Here is a 21323-nt window from a genome sequence, read left to right on the forward strand (position 1 = left end):
ATTTTGATGAAGTGTACATACCAATTATCCTGTTGATTGTAGCTTAGTGGGGCAGACCCTAATCCCGTCACTTCTTATATCCGGTCGAATTTCTATCTTTCGCCCACTCCGGAGGCCGGGGAAGAAATTCAATAACGCATCATCTCCCAGACTTGGGGCTGCATATTTGCAATTATAAATCCCGAACTTAGTGCTTTGATTTCAAGTCTGCATTGTCTTCATGAGAGATTGAACCGTATGAAAGATGAAAGGTTAATTAAACGTGATCGGGTTGGGATACATAACTTTATTTTCCGCCCATTCCCAAAATCATGAATATTTCATGATATCTTCAGCATAATATTCTTCAAGTTGAAATTACCTTAACAAAGAAAACTGGATGCCATTCAAATTTAATTTTCCAATCCATACATTGTTCTTGAAGAAGGCCCAATTGACTTGCACATCTCGTAATCAATTCACGTTAGGTCAAATTTTTAGAAAATCTATAACTTGTTATAAAGATCGTTATCGAAAATGAAATTAGTGATTAAAAGTTAAATAAAAGTTGTCCATAGTTATATGTGATGCTTCATGGTGTGGATATCAAAACAATTTTTCTGATTTGCAAAAGCAAGCCAAATTTTCTCTTTGTATAGTTTTGCTCTTGTGCCTGTTGAGGGCGAAAGGTCGAACGAAATATATTGTTTGCTTTAAGAAAGTGCATGGATACAGGGCAATGACTTTCTCTTCATTCACTCAATGTAGGTCACCACCTTCCACGCATGGTCTAATATATCTTTTACACTTTGACGATCCATACCTCTTTACACTTCTGGGGCCCGTTTCATAAAACTTGTTATCTGTAACAAATGCTAAATTTCTATGACAAATTTGCTCTCAGCCAATCAGATGCCTGATTTCAGTAGCTTATAACAGTAGCTTGTAACTTGTTATTGATATCAAGTTTTATGAAACAGGGTTCTGATGTTTTAGTTTTCAGTGTTCTGTGGGTTTCTTTTTGTGGTTAATTTTCAAACGGAACTCTGACAAACAAACACCATTTTTGGTAATGCATCCCAAAGCCTACAGTATCCCCTTTTTTATTTTTTTTTATTCTTTTATTTGTTAGGTGTTCATTTTGTTTTGAACAATTGAATTAATTACCCACCCATTTTCATTACTTTTCTCTGCTTCTCTCCCAATTTCATCTTGCTCTCTCTTGCCCTCTCTTGCCCTCTTTTCCCCTCCTTCCCTCTCTCCTGTCTCCCCCACTTCTCCCCCTCTCTCTATAATTATTTATATATCTGCTTTTGCATCGCAACATGCTGTGTCCAAAAATTCACATACAATTTATTTCATGAGATATCACAAACACCCTCTCAAAATTATATAATGACTATTTATTTGTGTTGCAATGCGTCTTAATTCCCAAAACACCTTCCATGTATCTTACACACGTTTTGCCTAATCTCCGCTCTATATATTTTAATTGAGCGTCTATTCTAAATATAACGATCTTGGCCTCAGATTATAAAGAGTGGGGGATTGGGGAAAATCAATTGGCAAATCACGTGATTTGATTGCTACCTCCTAATTTCCACAAAAAGCTCATTCTCAGTGATTTGTCCTGTGCCATATGTGTTCCCTAATTTGGAAGAAATGATTAGAATAATACTATGAAAGAAGTTCAAAAAACCTTTTTTAATATTGTATTTTAGATCAAATTGACCTCTGGCTAGACTTAGGGGTCATTCCCATTGCCTTTAAGTTCAAACCGTTCATATCCTAAAAGGTTTACGCACTCTTAATCAATGTTGGCAGCACGGTGTCGACCAATCTGAGCAGTTGTTGACCGGCTTTATGTATTTGATGATTGAACTATATGTGGAAGTGGAAACAATGCTGACCTCATCAGGGTATAGGGTGTTGGCCAAGCTGGTATCGCGTGACCCAACCTAGGAGATTTAACTCTTAAACTTGTTTACATACAAAATATTACCCCTCTTTCCACTCCCGATGAACACGCCCTCCTGCCCCCCTCGCCCTGGAGTTAAATCTGGTAATTACGTCGATGAATACAAGAGAAAGGTCCGGTGGCTAGTGGTCAAGCCGCTTGGTCTGTCTCAAGTAAGTCGAGACGGAATCAGGGATGAGGACAAAGAGAAATTGGAATGTGTGTTTTCCAGGCCGATACCAATATTGCATGTTCTTCTTGAAAATGGATAGGTATAAGCCGAGGCTGTTATGGTCTCTGCCTATTTGGTAGGATGCGGAAACATTGTATGATTTCCCTATTCAGTCGCAAGGTGGTTAGGATTTGAAATGTGGAAAATCACAGAGGTATGGTATCTAGAGAAAGAAAGAGAGAGAGAAAGTGAGTGTGAGACAGAGAAAGAAAGAAAGAAAGAAAGAAAGAGAGAGAGAGAGAGAGAGAGAGAGAAAGGGAAAAGTGTGATCTTTAGAATTAGCCTTTTTGAAGTTTGCCCGAGTTAATAATTTTTAAGATAATGAATATACGAAGGAGAAAACAAACAGGGAGAGGGGTGAATGAAGGATGAAAAGGACAAAGGTAGGCTATATTAGTATGTGTTTGTGTGTGATAAAGGGATAGTGAGTGAGAGAGAAAGAGAGAGCTTAAGAAAGGGAGAGGGAGAGAGAGAGAGATTAATAAAGAGAGAGAGAGAGAGAGAAAGAGAGAGAAAGAGATGATACTTAAGGTAACATACCTTTTGGGGTTAACACAGTTGTGACACCGTGGAAGAAGTTTAAAGAGATAAAAATAACACAATTACTGGTGAAACATTTTTTTATATTTCTCTCAAAACATTAGCTTTATTCTTTCAGTTGTGCCACTTCAATATTTTACACAAGATTTTATAATGATGATGTGAGATGCTAAAAAATATTGCACGTGTGTATTCCATATCATTAATACAAGCATATATTGCAGTGAGATGATGTTTTCTGCCAGAAATTTACAAAAACACGTTTTCTTGGATATTCAACACCAAATTTTCTTCAAATTAAATTCAAACGTGCTACATATTCTTTACTAGATTGAAACCTGTATTGCGAGGAACAAACCTGTTCTAAGTTGTATCACAGTTTTTTTAAACTTTTGCACAGTCAAGCAAATGTTTTTTTTTGTTGTTGACAATTCGAAGCTTATTAAACCTCAACAAATTATATTACATGTAAACTATATTCAGTCGTTATTAGTCATTAGTAGTGATATTTGATAATATATATCTCCTTGTACTGAATTTAAAGAACATGGGATGGTAAATAACACTTTTATCGTGCTCGTTTCGAGTTTGAGTTTTCTTTCAAATATGAACATTGTCATCATGTTTTTTTTAATATCAAGTCGACGAAATTATTGTTTAACACAGAGTTCTTGAAAAGAATTAACGTACGATAGAGATAGATTTCTTTAATTGGAAGATATGCGATTATTGACAATGAAAAACTCGCGATTACCACTCTTTGAATCTCATAATCATTATATTATTTTTTTTCATTTGATTTGGACACTGTAAAGCGATTTGGCTATAAACAAAGCATTCTCCTCATACATTCTCTCTTTCATTTCTTCAAAATAATGATAAAATTTCAGCTTCGAAAGAGTATAAAAAAGTATGAAATATGATACAACCTATGTACAGTCAAACATTTCAGAGTGAAATTAATTGAATACTATACAGATTTACTGTTCTTTTAAAAGCCGTTCCTCTCTTTTATATCTTATTTCGTTCCTCAAAAGGGAACTGTTATTCTCGAATCGCCATCGTGTATTCTTAAATCTGAGCACGAGAACAGCTTTTGTCGAACCCTTTATACATTTTATGGGGTATTACAAATATATATTTAAGGAACCGATGCTATTTTTGTATTGCCCGTAAAGTGTCAATACAATTACATATACAAATACAGTTATTGTTCTGTTATTGTTCTGTGCGCTCATAATTACAGGATTCAAATTAGGCAAAAAAAGCTTTTAAAATCTTTTGAATTACATATTGCTTTGTGATGTACGGTTTGATCGAAATCGCGTAAAATGTTGAAAATGATTAAAATATCTAAAGTAAGCGATCATTAAAACATTTTTCCACGTGATATTTTACCTATATTACCTTTAATCTCCTCAAGCAATGAAACGTTATGTTGACGTTATGTTAACATTATACTGTGTATAAAACAGTCGCACAAAATGCTTGCAAAATAACTACTTATTAGTATTGAATGAAAATTACCAAAAAAAAAGTTAAATCAGTTTAAATATTGTGATTATTATTTAAAAAAACATATCTTTGCATTCCTTCATTGAAGCAAAGTTATGGTTTACTGTATAAAATTTGAACATGTTGAAAGCATAATAGTTCACATTCCATGTATCCAAGCGTATTTCAAAGATACCAGATACATTTAATGGAATTTTCAAGCTGTACCGTTTGGAATATAATAATCTCGTATTCATGCATTTTCGAAACGATTTTTAATTACTAATTGGTAAACTAGCCACGTGAAAGGTTATCATCAAACAGTGATGATTTGAAATCAACCATCGTTGCCGGTGTTCCGGGTTCCTTGATCTAAGCTCATTTAACTGATTTCTTGTTCGCTAGCGTTATTTTATTGAATAATTTCACCAAAATGTGGTTAATATTCTTTGATTCTTTAAAAAAAAAAACCCATAAAATCGCATCATACACCTTTATTAAAGATATGCGAGTCGAAATAAGGCGAGCAAAATTAATATTAAGATATATGTAATACTATTGCATGGTGTGTAAGTGGAATGAGAATGTTTGAATAAAATCTGTTTGCTTTACCATGTTCGCCCCAAACTAACAACTAAGCTGAACGACAATTAAAAGAATCCCCATAATATGCTATTGATGACTTAAATATAATTTTGTTTATTGCACTTGACTGATAACACAACCATTGGTTGTCTACAAACTACTATTTTTATTGCTTGCATACTCGTCTATCGGAAAATCAGATTCCAGATCCTTAAATTACGACATGAATTATACATAACTGTATCTAAAAAAAAACACTCAACAATTTCAGAATAATGGAATGATGCTTTCCATAAAAAATTGAATGCACCTTCATTAATACAAGAATTCATTTGATAAAAGTCAAAAAAATTGTCACTTCCATTCATCTCATCAGCAAAAGTCAGCGGAATTATTTTAGAGCCGTCATGTCTCATTTTTACATATCTAATATTGATATAAAAGGCGTTTGTCATTTGTCGTTTGGAGATAATTATTTGCTTTATCCATTGTTCTCTTTTTTTTGTTTTATCATGTAGAGATGTTTCCATCAACCGAGATATTCTCGGCATCAGACATGGGCGACGGCGTACACGTCATCATGTCGTCTGTTATCTCACCATCCAGTTTGAAGCAGGCCGATTCGTAGTGTTTGTTCAGATATGACTTGAGGGCAAACGACTTGTCGCAACGCTTGCACTTGTAGTTCTTGTAAGCCGAATGCGTCTGCATGTGAGCGCGGAGGTTGGAACGGTCGGCAAACGCCTTGCCGCAGTGCGCACAGCCGAAGGGCTTCTCGCCCGTGTGTGAACGCATATGGCCTTGGAGCAACCAGGGACGGCTGAAGGACTTGTGGCAGACATTGCACTTGTGTTTGAGGTTGTGCGTAAGCACGTGCATGGCCAGGGCAGGCATGCTGACGTAGACCTTGTTGCAGACTTCACACTTCTTGGCTAGATGGCTATCGAGACTGCGATGGGTCTGTTTGTGCCTGGAGAGATTGGACGAGGTGGCGTACTGCTTCCCGCACTCATTGCACTTGTATTTAGGTCTGTTGGCTACAGCGGCTAAGGATCCATCAAGCGGACTGTGCTGCTGATCGATACCTGGTCCTATAATCCCACCGCTGCCACCGTTTTGTAACGCGCGTCGTCGTGATCGTCCATCCGTAATCAAAAATGCTTCGTACGACAGAAACAGCTGCCCTTTGCTCTGAACACTGAGGATTCCGCTGTCCACATCGAAGTCTCTTGACTTGGAGTCCGTCAGGGGTTCAGGTGAGCTTGGTAGAGAAGGCGGCTCTTCGTGGTGATGGGTAAGAAGGTTGGTAATCATCAAGGGCTCACTAGGAGGAGAAGACGGCGATGGAGTGATATCGTGGATGTAACCTGCAAGAAAAGAAATAAAGAAGAGAGATGTTGGTTGTTATTAATGATTAAGCAAATGTAACTACATCATAGGAAATGATTATGTTTTCCCCTAAAAAGCCCCAAATATATTACTTCCTGAGCGCTTATCAAAAATAGCTGAAGTGCTAAATAAATCCCATGAATGTTAAGAACATACTGGTCATACCACTATATATTTATACCGATTTTTTTTTTAAACGTGCATTATTGATCGTAATGATAAATGACGTTAGAAGATGCACATTAATGACAGACATAATGCTTTTAGTAACAGACTGTTTCATGAAGACGAGACTTACTATTCCCTAGCCAGCATGCTTAGTAATGCAAATATAGCAACAACACATCAAATCTACATTTAAACGATGTTTCTTTCCACTCATTATTACAATAGAAAAATGGTAACAGATATGATAAAATATAAAACACAAACAGAACAGCTTCGGGAAACGTTATTCTTGTGAAAGTGCAGTTACAGGAAAGCTCAGACAAGAAAGAAAAAACCTATCCAGATCTACACACATTGAATCAACAATGAATATACAGCTTTGAGGTGATGTTGCTTCCATACTGCGTAGTGCATATGAAATGTATCTGCGAATGGGGGAACTTATTTTTATTGCGGTGGTGCACTATACATGTTCATTTTGCACGCCTGATTGCATTGATATCATTAGGACGAGAACCGAGAAGGAGATTTGTGAAGGAGAACCTGACAATCAATTCTTGAAGTGCGTGGCTGCGGTTGGAAGAAAACCTGTGGAGGACTGCCATGGTAATGGTAAATTGACAGAGGGGGAGGGAGAGAGGAAGATTGTGAACAGTTATATTAGAGCTCGCTGCGTATGAGATGTTGTTTGAATAAGACAATATTATATGATGTACAAATATGTGGATATAGTGTATACATTTGAGATATTTTTTTAAATACCATATCGGAGAATAATTATATATATTTAGAGCGTTTTCGTAGATATTAATAAACATTACAGGGCTGGATATTCAAGTTTCCGGGAAGAAAGTGCGAAGGCCAAGAGAAAAAAAGGCTAACAGAAAGAGGGAGAGAGAGAGAGAGAGAGAGAGCGAACTAAACAAATATATTGTTTGGATGTGCTCGCCAAAGAAATAAAAAGGTTACATCATGTGTGCGAGAGAGAGAGAGAGAGAGAGAGAGAGAGAGAGAGAGGGGGGGGGGGCAGGGAGATCGAGGAGAAAAGGGTATGGGATAATTGTAAAGCTCGGGGCATACATGGGAGGGTAGGGAGATAGTAGTAGGTGGATGATGGATGGTGGTTGGATGCTAACCTTTTTCCTCCAATTTGAGTTCGCCCGAGCGTGAGGATTGATCAACGAGCTTGCCCGGCATCCTCTTTCCATTATTCAAGGGACTTGTTGCGCGCGTGCCTATAGCGCCAAGCAAATACAAGCCTGGGTGCCTGGTAAGACGGACTAATGCCTCCTCCACCAATTATAGGTGGCTCTCCTACTTCAAACAAAATCTTGATGTGAAGATGATTCCCGAATCCGCCTTCCTATCATGTTTACTCCCCTTCTCATCCCTTCCCCCTTTCCCTTCTACCACTCACTCTCTATCCCATCATTCAGCGTATCACTTTGCTCAGAGCCTCGGATGTAGGCATCTCGAACTTTGGACAGCTGTTTAGGGTTCAGTTAATGGCCCCCAATATGCTTCTTATTACGTGTTATGATTGCACGGCAAACAAGCAGAGGGAATGAATGCATTCACTCACATAAATGTAACCATATACCATGAGTCATCGCTCATCTTTCAAGACAGTCTGTATCTTCTAACTGTGATCTTAACACAAAACTATTATTTCTGCAATATCTGAATATCATAGTCCCATTTCTTGCTTGAGCAATTGATAATCATTTTTTGAAATACAATCTTCATTCCGATGTCTTCTGCATTTTTCGAAGGTTAAGTTGTTCAATGATTAAACCATAATTTTAGAATATTCAAGTAACACTGAACTGAATCATGAGTCAACTATACTATAATCGTTCTTTCAGGGATCATATTGAACGAGAACTCGATATTCCCCAACCTGACTTTCGATTCGTCGTGTATAAGCTACATTCGAATCACTTATTTTTAATAATAATAATGAATAATAATAATATCTAAAATTTATATAACGTTGCTATATACATACAGTTTCTAAGCGCTTTACAAAATGAATGAAAATGAAAAGAACGTTTAATCTAAATATGTAATAAACATCAACAAGAAACGTGAAATTAGCATTGTGCTTAATCTAGACGAAACAAACACTCTTACTTAACCAACAGTGTATTAACAGTAACATGATAATGACAATCAAAATACAATAAGTAACAATGAAACTACGATAATGATTTACTTTGGATAAATTTGGTATGAAAATGGGGGATTACTTTGTGTTGAATAGGTAAGTCTGCGTTTAAAAGTGTCAAGAGTTGGGGATTCACGGACAGAGATGAGGAGATTATTTTAAAGTTTAGGAGATTTAAATTCATTTTTTTTCCGTCTCAGTATGAGCATAATTTTACACATGATACAACTTGATCCGATTACAAAATGTAATAGATATGTACGGTAAACAAACATGAGGAAAATGAGAAGAATAGAAATATTAATAACAAGTCAAGTTTAGATTATTCAAATCTCGCAGATATATTTTAACGACTATCATCATCATCATACAGTCTATACATTTTTATTTGGTCCTTGGCTGACCTGTCACTCTGGGCAGGCGTGATAAATTTTTCAACTAGATGTATCACTTTTAATTCTGTATCCATTTGTTTAAACTTGAACAAACTACATGCATTTAGTCATTCAATGTGGGTATATGTACTTAACCCTAATTTCTGTTTTCATGTTGTATATAACCCTCTAATGTTTTATGTTTTGTTTTTATTGTGGTTTAAATGCATCTTTTTGTCATATATATGCACATGTATACCCGTTTAAACATCCGCACTGAAATCGAATTTTAATGCAATGGACCATCTTTTTTTTTAATATTGGAAACAAATAAATATAAATAAAGAGTGTGTAACGTAGCTGACAAAAGCTTCCCTCTAATCAACACCTAAATAGTCACATGCTCTGTGCATCCTCTGAAACACTATTACACCATTAGACAATTATTTTTTAAAAAAAACAGAGAAAGCTTGATAAGAAAATACAAAAACAAGAGGCTAAGTACTTCCGATTCGTATCCATTATTCAGTGTTGTGCTGAAACACAATGGTTACAGTTCTTTAAAATCATCAAGAGACGCAAAAATGAAACGGTTTCAAGTACTCTTACTACTTTTTACTTTTTGATACATTATATTGGTGTTGTACTGTAATTCATTATGTTTTCAAACTCCTTGATGTATAACTTGGTTGCAACACACTTAAGGCTACACGGCTCATTTAGAATCCATCCCAGCTCCGATCTGAAGTTTCCCCTGCGGTTTCGGATAAAAGCACCATCCTTTATTGTTTTGTACGTACATGTAAAAGTACAATATTATCGTTTAATACTGTGTTAAGATTATGATGTAGAATTTACAACAGTCCAACTGCATCGTGATCGCATTGTAAAAGTATGCAGGTAGGAACTTTTACATTAACTGTTTAATTTCGGTTGAGTAAGATCTATTTTTAACCCATCAAATATTTTCCCAAATGATTACTTACAATCTCTCGAATCCCTCTTCTTACTTTTTTCATTCTCCGCCATAGATTTATTTCCATTTTCCTCTTTTTAAACACATTCACGCTCGCACCTCCCCAAAGACCGAAGCAAATGGCAATTGATTGAAGCAAATCTGTATCTCTTATTTCCTTCTTGCATACGATTGAGTTTCTAACACGAACAAGTCCGATACTCTGACGAATTAAAACATATTGCCCACAGCACACTAATTGATTTTATATAGCTCTTTTTGTTCTTAAAGACACCCTAGGAGTACCAACTGGTTGTTTGATCGAGCAATAATTACGAGGAAATAGAGACGGAAAAAGAAAAGAATACGGGGTAGGAGGCTTGAGGAGTGGGAGACTTAAAAGAGAATAAAATTGCTTACCCGAACCGAGAAATCCCCCGTTCTGCCATAATACATCCATTATTAGTGCGCCAATGCAAAGCTAATGGCGCGGAACGAAACAAGAGGATTTTTTACCCTTCACTTTGTCACGCCACCATTTTAGGTTTCCATTCTCATATTTGAATATTGGGGCCCATGCGGTCATCGACTGTCAATTTTACCCCACTCTTCTGTTCTTCTTCTTCAGAGTTCGCTGCTCTCTGACCGCATGTTTGATTGTATGCAATGCAGATGTAATTGGGGATAATCGAGCGGATTTAGCTTGTTCCGTTCATACAAAAAAACTGAAGTCCGTCTGTGCCCTTATTTCTGCAGGCGGCAAGCTCAATGGAGGGTTCAAAATCAGAAATCTATTATTGGGTGGCGCACAATGAAATATAAAGATCCTTTGTTTTATTGTTTGGGATTCAAGTATATCTCTGATTTTACACAGATTTAATGAATGTATATAAACTCGGTTTATGTTCTTTTGAAAGTATTGAATACAAATAGTTCGCTTTTATATAGATACATTATTGATGTGCAGATTATTTAGATAACAAGCAAATGTTAGTAAGGATAAACCTTCGAGAATGAATCCAAATTTATCTACATCGTGTAGAACAAATTAACAAACGATTTGTAAACTGATTAAATATCCCTCATCAACAATAAATCAATGACATCTTTCAGAATTATACGATAGCACAGATCATTTAAGATGAAGCTTTCTCTCCTAAAGCACAGATACTTTGTTATCTATTGAAGATCTGAGAACGTTTTATGGAGGTCTATAACACTTCTACAAGACAAGCGCTATATCCATTTTGAATCATTATAACCATCTGTAGAGGTATAACATCAAATGGAGAAAAGAGGCTTTCGTATGTTTTTTTAAAAAAGAAAATAAAGGAAAGTATGCATGATTATGTTTATTGGCTAGTCACGTCACAATTAAGTCAAATTTTGCCTTTCAGTACCTCACTGGTGAGCATGCATGGCTTTCTTTTTGGTACCGTAGGTCTAGCGATCTTTAAGTTATTAAAAGAGCACAGATATCTTTAATTCATTTTGCGTCCCAATGATTGTATCTGCTTTTAATTACAAATATTATCACTAAACAGTGATCCATAATTAGATTAATATCGCAAAGTGTACAATAAGCTGCACGAATTCGAATAATTGCTCGGTCGTGTCCACGCGCACAATACGCACACGCGACGCACAATGGTATTGCCTTATGCGGCGCCGTTTGCCGTGCGTGATCAGTCACACCAGCATTGCTACCCCACACCGACTTTTCCTTAATACACGTAATGCGGAAGTAATGCGATACCGTGTTCGGTCTGGTTACGGCCTGCATGGTGTCGGTCTCTTTAGTGTGACCGAGGTGGTCATATGATTCTGGTCCACTTTTGGTTTAAAATTGCGGTCTGGTGTCGGTCTCGTAGGTGTGACAGGGGTACATTAAAGGGGGTGTAGCATGGCAAATACTGGTTAACGCCATCTACGACTACTTTTGGACAACTACACGCAAACGAATGGACTTGATTAACGGTCAGTGCGCGCTAGCGTTCGCGAAACAGACCGAAGTTCTCATCACGCTTCGGTTTCGCGTATGTTGCACGCACGTCAATACTTCGGCCACGTCGTCCGTAGTCGTATTATACCCGATTAGCCCCGAGTCAGGGCACGGAAAAGACACGTACATGTCGTCTCGTCATGCTACACCCCTTTAAAGTGTCGCCGCTCAATGCTTTCCATCTTTGATACAACTGAAGAACTTCCAGGTTGTTGTCCTGAGCCATGTTCATTCCGACGTTCCTCTTTAAATAAACAAAAGATACATGCCCAGTAGTTTGGTATCGAGTATCTGGAACATGTTCCCTTTCTCATCTGGAGCATGCAGAGATTGACCTTTAGATGAGATCAATGTTATTCGAACGACCAATCTTCGAGTGTCTTAATTTGCCATGTGTCCAGACGCATGTTGATTAGCCATGCCTCTACCCATTATTTCAGATTTTAGAGCACGTAGAGCTTTATTTTTCATCTTCTATGCCTCGAACAAGTTTAACGTCTTCTTGCATTATGATTCATTTTTTATTTTTACAAATATTATTCAAGATTCTTCCCATTTCATTTTATCTTTTGTAAATCTCGCCATTTTTTGTCTTCTTCAAAATATGTATGATCAATGGCTTTAATCAGGAAATAATACTACACAAATTACTGAGAAAATGGTACAAAAGAATTTCATGATTACCAGCAGGATACAAAAAAACAACATGACATTCTTAAGCGATATTACTTGTATGCTCCAATAGCATCCTAATCGAAAATGGACTAAATACCTACTTATAAACAGGTCTCTATCTGCATAGTAGGCCTACTTAAAACATACCTTTTTTATTATTAAGGTTTACTTCTCATAATATCCTTCCCCTTTCTGCAGCCCCTTTTCCTCAATTTTTTTTGTCGGTCATCTATCAATATTTTCAAAAAAATTAAGGGTGGCTACTTTTCCACTCCATATTTGTCCATGAGTCTTGCCTTCAGTGTTTCCCTCTTCTTGATTTTCCTTCTTCTGAATCTTTCCTCACCCTCGTGATGATGTTGTTGGTTTTCTTTCTTATTCTTGTTCTTTCATTCTTTCTTCTTCTTTTTCTTCTTCTTTCTTCTTCTTCTTTTTCTTCCACTCTCTGAGTCTAAAACCTCCATCCTCATTCCATCTCGCATCTTATGTTCATTCAGTGTTTTCCAAGAGACAGATTTGGGCAAAGCCTGACGAATCGCCTAGATTTAGTGACGTCATCTCGCAGCGCAGGTGTGTACCGTACTACTTATCGTTAGATCCCCCTCTCCCCTCTCTCTCTCACTTTCTTTCTCTCTCAACCCCTCTCTCTCTCTCTCTCTCTCTCTCTCTCTCTCCCTCTATCTCTCTAACTCAATGGAAAGCTTCGAGAAGACGGATGGAGGATTAAACCTGTACACACATGTATACCGTGCAATGTAGGAGACACTAGGAGTTGTACAGTCCTACCGACCTAGTCGCCATCGCTGTATGTACTGGTATTCCTAGCTTCCATGCTTTATATTTGCAGTATCGGTTGAACTCTCGCAAATTCCGACCACTTTGACAGTCGATAAGTCATTCCAAATATTTTCTCTCCCTTTTCTTCGAAATTTTGGCAGGCTAAAATCGTTTTGCTGAGGATGAACTATCACAGCCCTCATCAAACATCATTTCGAGTAGTTTATCTATGACCATGGCTCCCCAGATACAAAGGCAATTTTTTTGCACGGAGAAAGGTCTTGCACCGATACCATTGTGTTTATGGTTTTCATAGCGCCCTTTTAATATTCATCAATGGATAAATGATCGTTTCTGTGACTTTCGTAGTTATGCTTACCAGTGAAATGGAATGTAATAACTTATGATTGATGAAAGGTATCGGATGAAGCGGTATCATAGTTATGACTATAAAAACCAGGATAATTTTTTTAAAGCGATGCAACAAGTCTCGAGACATTTCATCGATAAGGGATCCCATGATTTTTGTTGAGCTGTCTATTCTAACCGAGATCGGGGGGGTAGAAAAGAAATCAGAACTTTTAAATGAAATCACAGTTGGCAAATAGGTGAATGGTTTGTATCCTAATGTCGGTTTCACACAGCTGCGTGTTACTAACACGCTTTTTCTTCTATAAGGAGAGACAAAATTACGAAATTATCCTTTCCGAAGTCTGTTTTTATCCCGGCACGATCTTTAATCATGATGCAGGGATGACGTTTCTAATAAATTCTGTATCTTCAGGGCACAAAAACTGTCTTCATCGCTTTTCTTATTCTGCTCTCTTGTATAGCATTTCATGTTATCTTATTCCATCCTTTCACATAATTTTCCCCGTTCCTCTGCCCTCGTCCCCGGGGGATAAACGACCTCCATTTATATCAATTCACGCATCTTTATATCTCCGTTAATTTTTCCCCGATTTTGTTTTGTTTGCGGCAACGGAGGCGCGCGTGAAGAAGCAATTGAACTTGGACAATTTTGTTTTTGAACCCTTTCCCCCACAACCAATAAGATGAAAACTAAGTGCGAAAGAAAGGGCAGGAAAAAATAGAAATGATAAGAATCGAGCCTTGCGGCTGAGAATGCCGTTGATGAGAGCACGGAGAGGTTTTTTGGGGCGCGAAAAAAAATAGGAGCCCCATCTTGGGTTACATATCTCTCGTCTGATTTGCCTGGAGGCGGTTTTTGGCGGGAAAAGGAGGAAGATCGAATGAACAGAGTGAAGTGCCATTAAAAGCAGACTACTTGTTGAATTCAACCGTGCCGTGTCGGGAGCGAGCTTGTGAGAAGGCTGATTTACATGAGGAGACTGGCGTGGGAGGAGATGGGTAACTTGGATGCCCTTTATATCACGTCTTTCAGATGATTATAGAGATAACAAGAACAAGAGAAGGGCGGAATCTGTTTCGATCATGATGAAACAAAGCAACAGCGTTGTTGAGCGATGATATAGGATTATGGATGCCTAGTCTAGCAGATTCTGTTACAAATGTTGGGAAATTATAGACTGTTACTGCTCGTAAAACGAATACTGACTGATATATATCTGCCAGAATATGAGATTGGCACCGATTCTGGTTCATTCATAATTCTATCTCCATAATGTATTAGATACACTTTCCAGATGATAAGGACAATGAAATGATTCATGAGACACTGATATAAGTTAGTGAAGATAGCTGATATAAGTTGCCAATATGTTTTTGATACAATTTAGTTTAATCATCATATAATCATATTCTTAACTTGCAAGCTGGGATGGTGAATCGTATGAAATTCATTGCGTCTTTACTATAGCGATCTGCTGTCAGATGGTAAATTGTACAGTTATGTACAGAAATTGTCTTTAAAAAAACATATACTGACAGGAAAAATTGTTTTTTTTTTTAACAACGTCCAAGAACAAATCTTTCACTAACACTTGCCATCTTCGAGCTATAAAACTTCAATACCCTTTGGGCGTATAGAACCCCTGTCCTCGAAATTTGATGAAAACACGATAATTATTCCACTCTTCCCCTATACGGACTTGTAGTCCGGTACGCCTCTTTTGCTGTTGGCATTGAAGGAGGCACTAGACTTGTTATATACTCACACACCACGTGAAAGACGTGATATGACAAGTGTGTGTGTAACCCCTCTTCTATGGGGTCGGTCAGAGTGGTTTCGAGGTTTCTTTGAAAACAATGTTTAACCATCTTCTGAATTTTTCATCAACAGTGAAATATACACTCGCGTAAAATTGGACAATAATATAAATTCAGTTATGTCTTCGACGATATGGTCACTTGAAACGGAACGCATTTTCAGAGTAGGAATTTAGTTGAAGAAACAAACAATTGAAATATATTTTCTGCACTTTTCCATTCAAGTATCGCAAAAGAGATATTGCATATTCAATTATTTTCATTCACATGATTATTATGGAAAACTAGAGTGTTTGAAGAGTTTTGATAACAAAACATTTGGTCTTAAGTTTGACCTATATATACTTTCATGATTATTTATCCGCCCTTCTTATACAGGTCACAAATATGGAGAAGAAAAAAAACCTGGCGTACTCAAAGCCATCAGTACCTGTTGATATTCAGTTTATTCATGACAGGCAAAACAAGATATGATTATTTTAAGTGGTTGTCGAATAGATGCGAGGTTATATTTATTTACCCTTTCTCACCTCCTCAGAAGATCGTTGGGGGTATAGATGAGTTCGTCCAAGATTGCATTATAATTCATTATTCATTATGTCCCTCTTATGCACCCTTGGTGGTATTCTATTCAATTCCTATATGCTGAGTTACTGTCATTCTATATCTAACAGTCATAAAATCTTGCACTAACTTCATGTGAATATCATCGAGATTAATACATATAGAGTCGCCAATGCAGTCCATTAAACTAAATTCATGATTATCAAGCATTGCATCTATTTTTTTTATGTTGACGAAATGCAACTCAAAACAGGTTAACAGATGAAATTTATCCTAGTTACATAATTATATAAAAAAAATATTTAAAATCGGTAAAAAGGGAATAAATTCAAAGGAACTTGCTGTCCGAGCACAACAGTGTCATCATGTCCTTATCGACAAATGTCTATTATTTGTGGAGATAAGATCATTCACATGTGTACTGAAAGAGAGTTTTTTTTTAAAAGTGTACATTAACAAATGTTTTTTGACACCAGGAATGACTTCAATACATACAAAATCTATTGTATTACTTTATTTTTCCATTACTTTTAAATGCGTCAGATCTTTGCCCCCTAATTCATTCAATAAAATAAGAGTGCTACAGAATTAAAACTGTCTCCATCCGATGCTATGGTTGATCGTGCTAAAGGCTATTATCAAACCAACGATCCCTCTGTTTTCATGCCTTACTCGGTAACAAACCTCGAGATTCTATCCAAGAAAGAAAGAAAAAACTTCCCCCAATTGTTAAATTTGATTACTGCACTCAACTTAACGCGCCAAGGGCGAGATAAGACGTCTGATAGAGGTCCTCTTGAGCTGGCGAGCGCACAGGTGAATTATTTCGGGTGCTAATTTTTGATTAATAATGCATTTTTCCTTTTATTTCCCTTTTACTCCTCTCACTTTCCCCGTCAACGGGCGAAGGAAGGAGAGCTTTTTATTTGCTTATGGATCGTACGTGCCAATTTGTGTTATCGTTGACTTCTCATTTAGGGGCAGGAAAATCACGATTTGGCACGGAGTAGGGAAGGCTATGAATGTGATTCATTGTCATACGCTCTTTGAGTCGGAAAAGATGTCAATTCTTATCGCGATGGTTGTAAAAGCATGAGAGCAGGGGAAAGAAGGGGCAGTGTAAAGTAATAATTAAACACGTAACAGATGGCAAAAGGTGAGCCCTAACCTGTTAATTATCCACGACTTGTAGTTAATTGCCCGACTCATTCAACCTTTCGTTGTATAGCTATTTATTGATTTAAACGGTAACCTTTTGATAGATAACATGGCAAAGAGAAGAATGATGACCCTCGTAACTCTGTTTAATTTGTTTTAACATTCATATAGTATTCTTTAGATAAATCAAATAATTTTGTGTAGTAATTGTCAATTACCAATCGCACTTTCCTAAAACTTGAAAGTCACATTGACTCAAAGTGCATGCATTTAATATGGCTCATTCACATCGGTCTTTGACTGCCAAATCTAATTATACTTCATCGCTGCACATAATTGCAAGATAAATGTTAAAGTTTTTTCTTTATCTACATGAAGTTTCGAATTAGATATTTAATCATATTTAGAAAGAGTAAATCTCATTTATCATTTTAAGAAGAGGCTTGATGTAAACAAACATGTAGTGTCTTCGAAATGCACAATACCGTTATTAATTATCTATTATCCACGATTTCGTATGACAACAGTACAAGAACAAAATATCTTAAGTGTAGTAGAATTCTTGGTTCTATTCAAGTGAGTGTATATGACAGCTATTTACGAATTATGATTTTAGTGTCTAATTAGATATTTAATCTTATTTAGAAAAAGTGAATCTCATTTAAAATATGAAGAAGAGGCGTAGTGTGCATAAACATGTAGTGTCTTCGAAGCGCACAATACCGTTATTTATTATCTGTTATCAACGATTTCGTATGACAACAGTACAAGAACAAAATATCTAAAGTGTAGTAGAATTCTTGATTCTATTCAAGTTAGTTGAGCGGCATACATACATGAAATAAGATTGAGATAAACAAGAGAGACCATGGAGAGTGGTGTTAATGTTTCTACTGCTTTGAGTATTGGACATTTTGACAAGCCCACCAATTCTTTCCCGTTCTTATATCGGCTTTCATTTTTTAGTTATTTGATCTATGCTAATCATTGAGTATCATTATTTCTTTTAAAAAAGAAAGATGATTATACAAGATGAATTTGATAAAGCACGGACATACAAAGATCCTCATTTCATCGTATTCCATATTGCTGTATAGGAAATAACCGTCATTTCAAATTTCTATTCTGCTAAATAACGTAAACGATACTATTATGCTTGAAATATAATTTAGGTTTACTAAATTTGTCATCTCATGATATTGTACAGTTAACAATGTTACGCGAACATACTTCACCCCCTCATGTGTTGTTATAATGGGGGCATATTAAAAAGTAATATCTCAGAGATATAGCGAGTTTGTTTATTTTTTCTGCAACCGTACAATAGCTTATGGCCTTCAGCATTTTGTGAAAATAGCTTTATGATATTGAACTGATTGAACAGAGAAAAACATACACAATGCTACATATGTACTTACAATAATATGAATTAAATGGAAACAATATTAGTATTCATAATTCCCTCCTAACATTAGCTTCGTAAAGGTCTACCTAGTCTGAAAAGTTCCCATCACTCGTAGCTCCATTATTGACAGAAAGGTTTTCGAAGTTGTTGATATTTCAAATTTACTTCATTATTTTATATGTAAATCTGGTTAATGACTGTAGACCACCCACATTGCTGTTGTTTTATTACAAGTAAACAAATTCAGTTGATGCCCAGTAAATTATATATTAATGTGATAGTATTCCTATGTTGCAGAAAATCGATTTTAAATAGTCAAATGCATCTTAATTTAATGCCATGGGCAGAACTGCTTTTTGTCTAACTTTAATAATGTTAATAGCCTCGGAAATAGAAATGGAAATAGAAATGGAAAAAAAAGAATTTTCTTGGTAAAGTATGTGTACAAGAGAAACAAAGTGATTAACAGAAAGAAAACAAAATAGCACGGTACGACTGATTTGGGAAATTACGCAAATAAAAAAAAAGCAAATGAAAGGAAAAAGGGCAACATTGATAGAAAGCACGATCGCCAAGACTTTCGAAAAATCATCGCAAGTTAGTTTCAATAGCCTTGTACGACACTCCTTGAAAATGTGGGAACAGTACACTGACATGATACGTGATTTCTACGGGCAATACGATAAGGTCTTAAGAAGGCCCTTGGGGTGGTTTCTCGAAAGTCGTAGCGATCGTAATAGATCTAATTAGAATTTATGACATGGTGGTATACATACCATTGTTGATGGTGACGCTTACTCCATGATGAGGAAGGGTAGGGCTGCCCGGGCTAGCGGGATAGTAAGGGTCAAGTTCCCGGGGGCATAGCGCCGAACAAGATGTGAATTTGGTCTTCTTTACAAGGAACGAGCGAGGCATCTCGGCGAATGTCAGGCAGGATGGTTACCGCCTAGAAGACACTTTGGATGACGATGACGACGATGACGACGTATTATGTTAGGTGTGCAATTCGGGTGTCCCGAGGCCTGTCTTTACTTCGATACTTATTTGAAATTTATTGCAGAAATTAGGTTAATCTCACGATTTGTTCGAAACAATGTCATCAAAAAGCAGTTTTCATTCTTGCGTAATACTCAGTCACTAATACTACATGTCAGGAAGCACGATTTTTTTTTTACTGAGTAAAGCCCGGCCGTTTTGTTTAGATATTCATCATCAGGCCCAACAAATGTTCGTTATCATGTCATAAAATCATCGAGGCACTTACACGTCACAGCGGGTTGTGGCTGTTGGCGAGCTCTTTCTTGCACATACTACTTCAACATCTACCGTAGCTAGCAGTGTATGGTTGGTGAGGAGACAGGTTCACGGGTGCAATGTACGCAGTCATGAACAAGTAGTGATCGCTCATTTACTGATATGTATCACATGAAAATGTCACTTTTCAGCTGAGACACCATAATTGAAGCATTTTCACAAAGATGGATGAATCTTCACAACGTCCATGGCTCCTCTACAATGCTGGAAGGTTTCTTGACAAGGTGGGTTTAAGGGGGTAGTGGAGTGTGCGGAGTGAGTTAGAACCACGATCCAAGGAATGCTGATAGGATACGAAGATACCGGCAGGTGGCAAGCGGTGCTCTAAGTACGTCTTCGCTAATCCATCAAGCAATACAGAGTCCCGCGAGAGCACGAGAGCCCAGGTCGTCGGCGGAGAGTAAATTGCTCGTCTCGCTGCTCGAGCTACCTCGCTTATAGCTGTCACGGGATAGAATTTACGACGGGAAGATAACGCAGATAAAAACCGACGGTGAGAGTATTGAGTTGATGGGTGCCGAGAAATTATGTAGTGCTTGACGGAGCGTTGTAGAAATAGGCTATCACTCAAGTTGGAGAAATGGTAGCTGATGGCAGGTCATGTCGTGTTTTTAAGCTTAAGCTGCAACTCAGGCAATATCAGAAGAACGAAATATGAACATGAATTGAAATGAGTTTCTGATTTTGTCGGTGTTTAATGATGTTTGATCATATCTCACCTCTTTTGAGTCTGTCCTCTAATGAGGTGCTAGCCGCCAGTTTGTGATGCACTTGATGTCAAGTGGTCGGCAGGAGGGAGAAGGGTCTGCGAGACTCGAAAACCAGGGCAGTGACTGGCTTTGGATGCCCAATATCGGCGGGATATTGAGAGAAGTCGACGCAGACGGTAATAGACACGGAATAAGAAAGTCAGGCGAATGAACGCGCGTGTGTGTGCGCTCTCACTCCACTCGTCCTCCAAGTCTTCAAGTTCAAGCGATGCCGCGGAGCCTCGGCCGATGAGGTGGACTAACAGACGGAGAAGTGCTGCTCTAAGAGAGGTGTACACATGCCCAGCCTTTAAATAAGAGCGCCTTTTAAGAATGACATCACTTATAAGGCACTCCAGGGCGAGGAGAACGACAAAGGCAAGGCAACTCGTATTGCTTCATTGTTTAGGCACGAGCGACGCACGCGACGATGCAGGCCCCTTGGTCGGCTAATGAGATTAAGTCGGGTCGATAAGAATTCGCCATTTAACGCGGGCAGACCTTTAAGAGCTCGCACAATCGCGCTCGCTGATTGGTGGAAACCCACTTGCCTTTCGTAAAAGAGGGTGTGGCTTCTGCTTCCATTCATCACCTCCAGAACACGACCTTCATCCTGGGATATACATCCTCACCTCGGCCCTGCATT

At 37.5% G+C, this 21323-nt stretch overlaps 1 protein-coding gene across 1 annotated transcript; it reads right to left on the minus strand.

Moving 5' to 3' along the window:
- Window positions 1-5289: 5289 nt before the first annotated feature.
- Window positions 5290-21108, minus strand: LOC580856 (transcriptional repressor scratch 2). Its single transcript, XM_003724359.3, has 2 exons — window positions 19388-21108; window positions 5290-6154 (listed from the first exon to the last, which is right to left on the minus strand). The coding sequence occupies exons 1-2, from the start codon at window positions 19527-19529 to the stop codon at window positions 5298-5300; spliced, it is 999 nt and encodes a 332-aa protein (XP_003724407.1). The 5' UTR covers window positions 19530-21108; the 3' UTR covers window positions 5290-5297.
- Between the last annotated feature and the right edge of the window lie 215 nt (window positions 21109-21323).

The sequence above is a fragment of the Strongylocentrotus purpuratus genome, unplaced genomic scaffold (genome assembly GCF_000002235.5).
Source record: "Strongylocentrotus purpuratus isolate Spur 01 unplaced genomic scaffold, Spur_5.0 spur5_scaffold_8, whole genome shotgun sequence".
Lineage (NCBI taxonomy): Eukaryota > Metazoa > Echinodermata > Echinoidea > Camarodonta > Strongylocentrotidae > Strongylocentrotus > Strongylocentrotus purpuratus.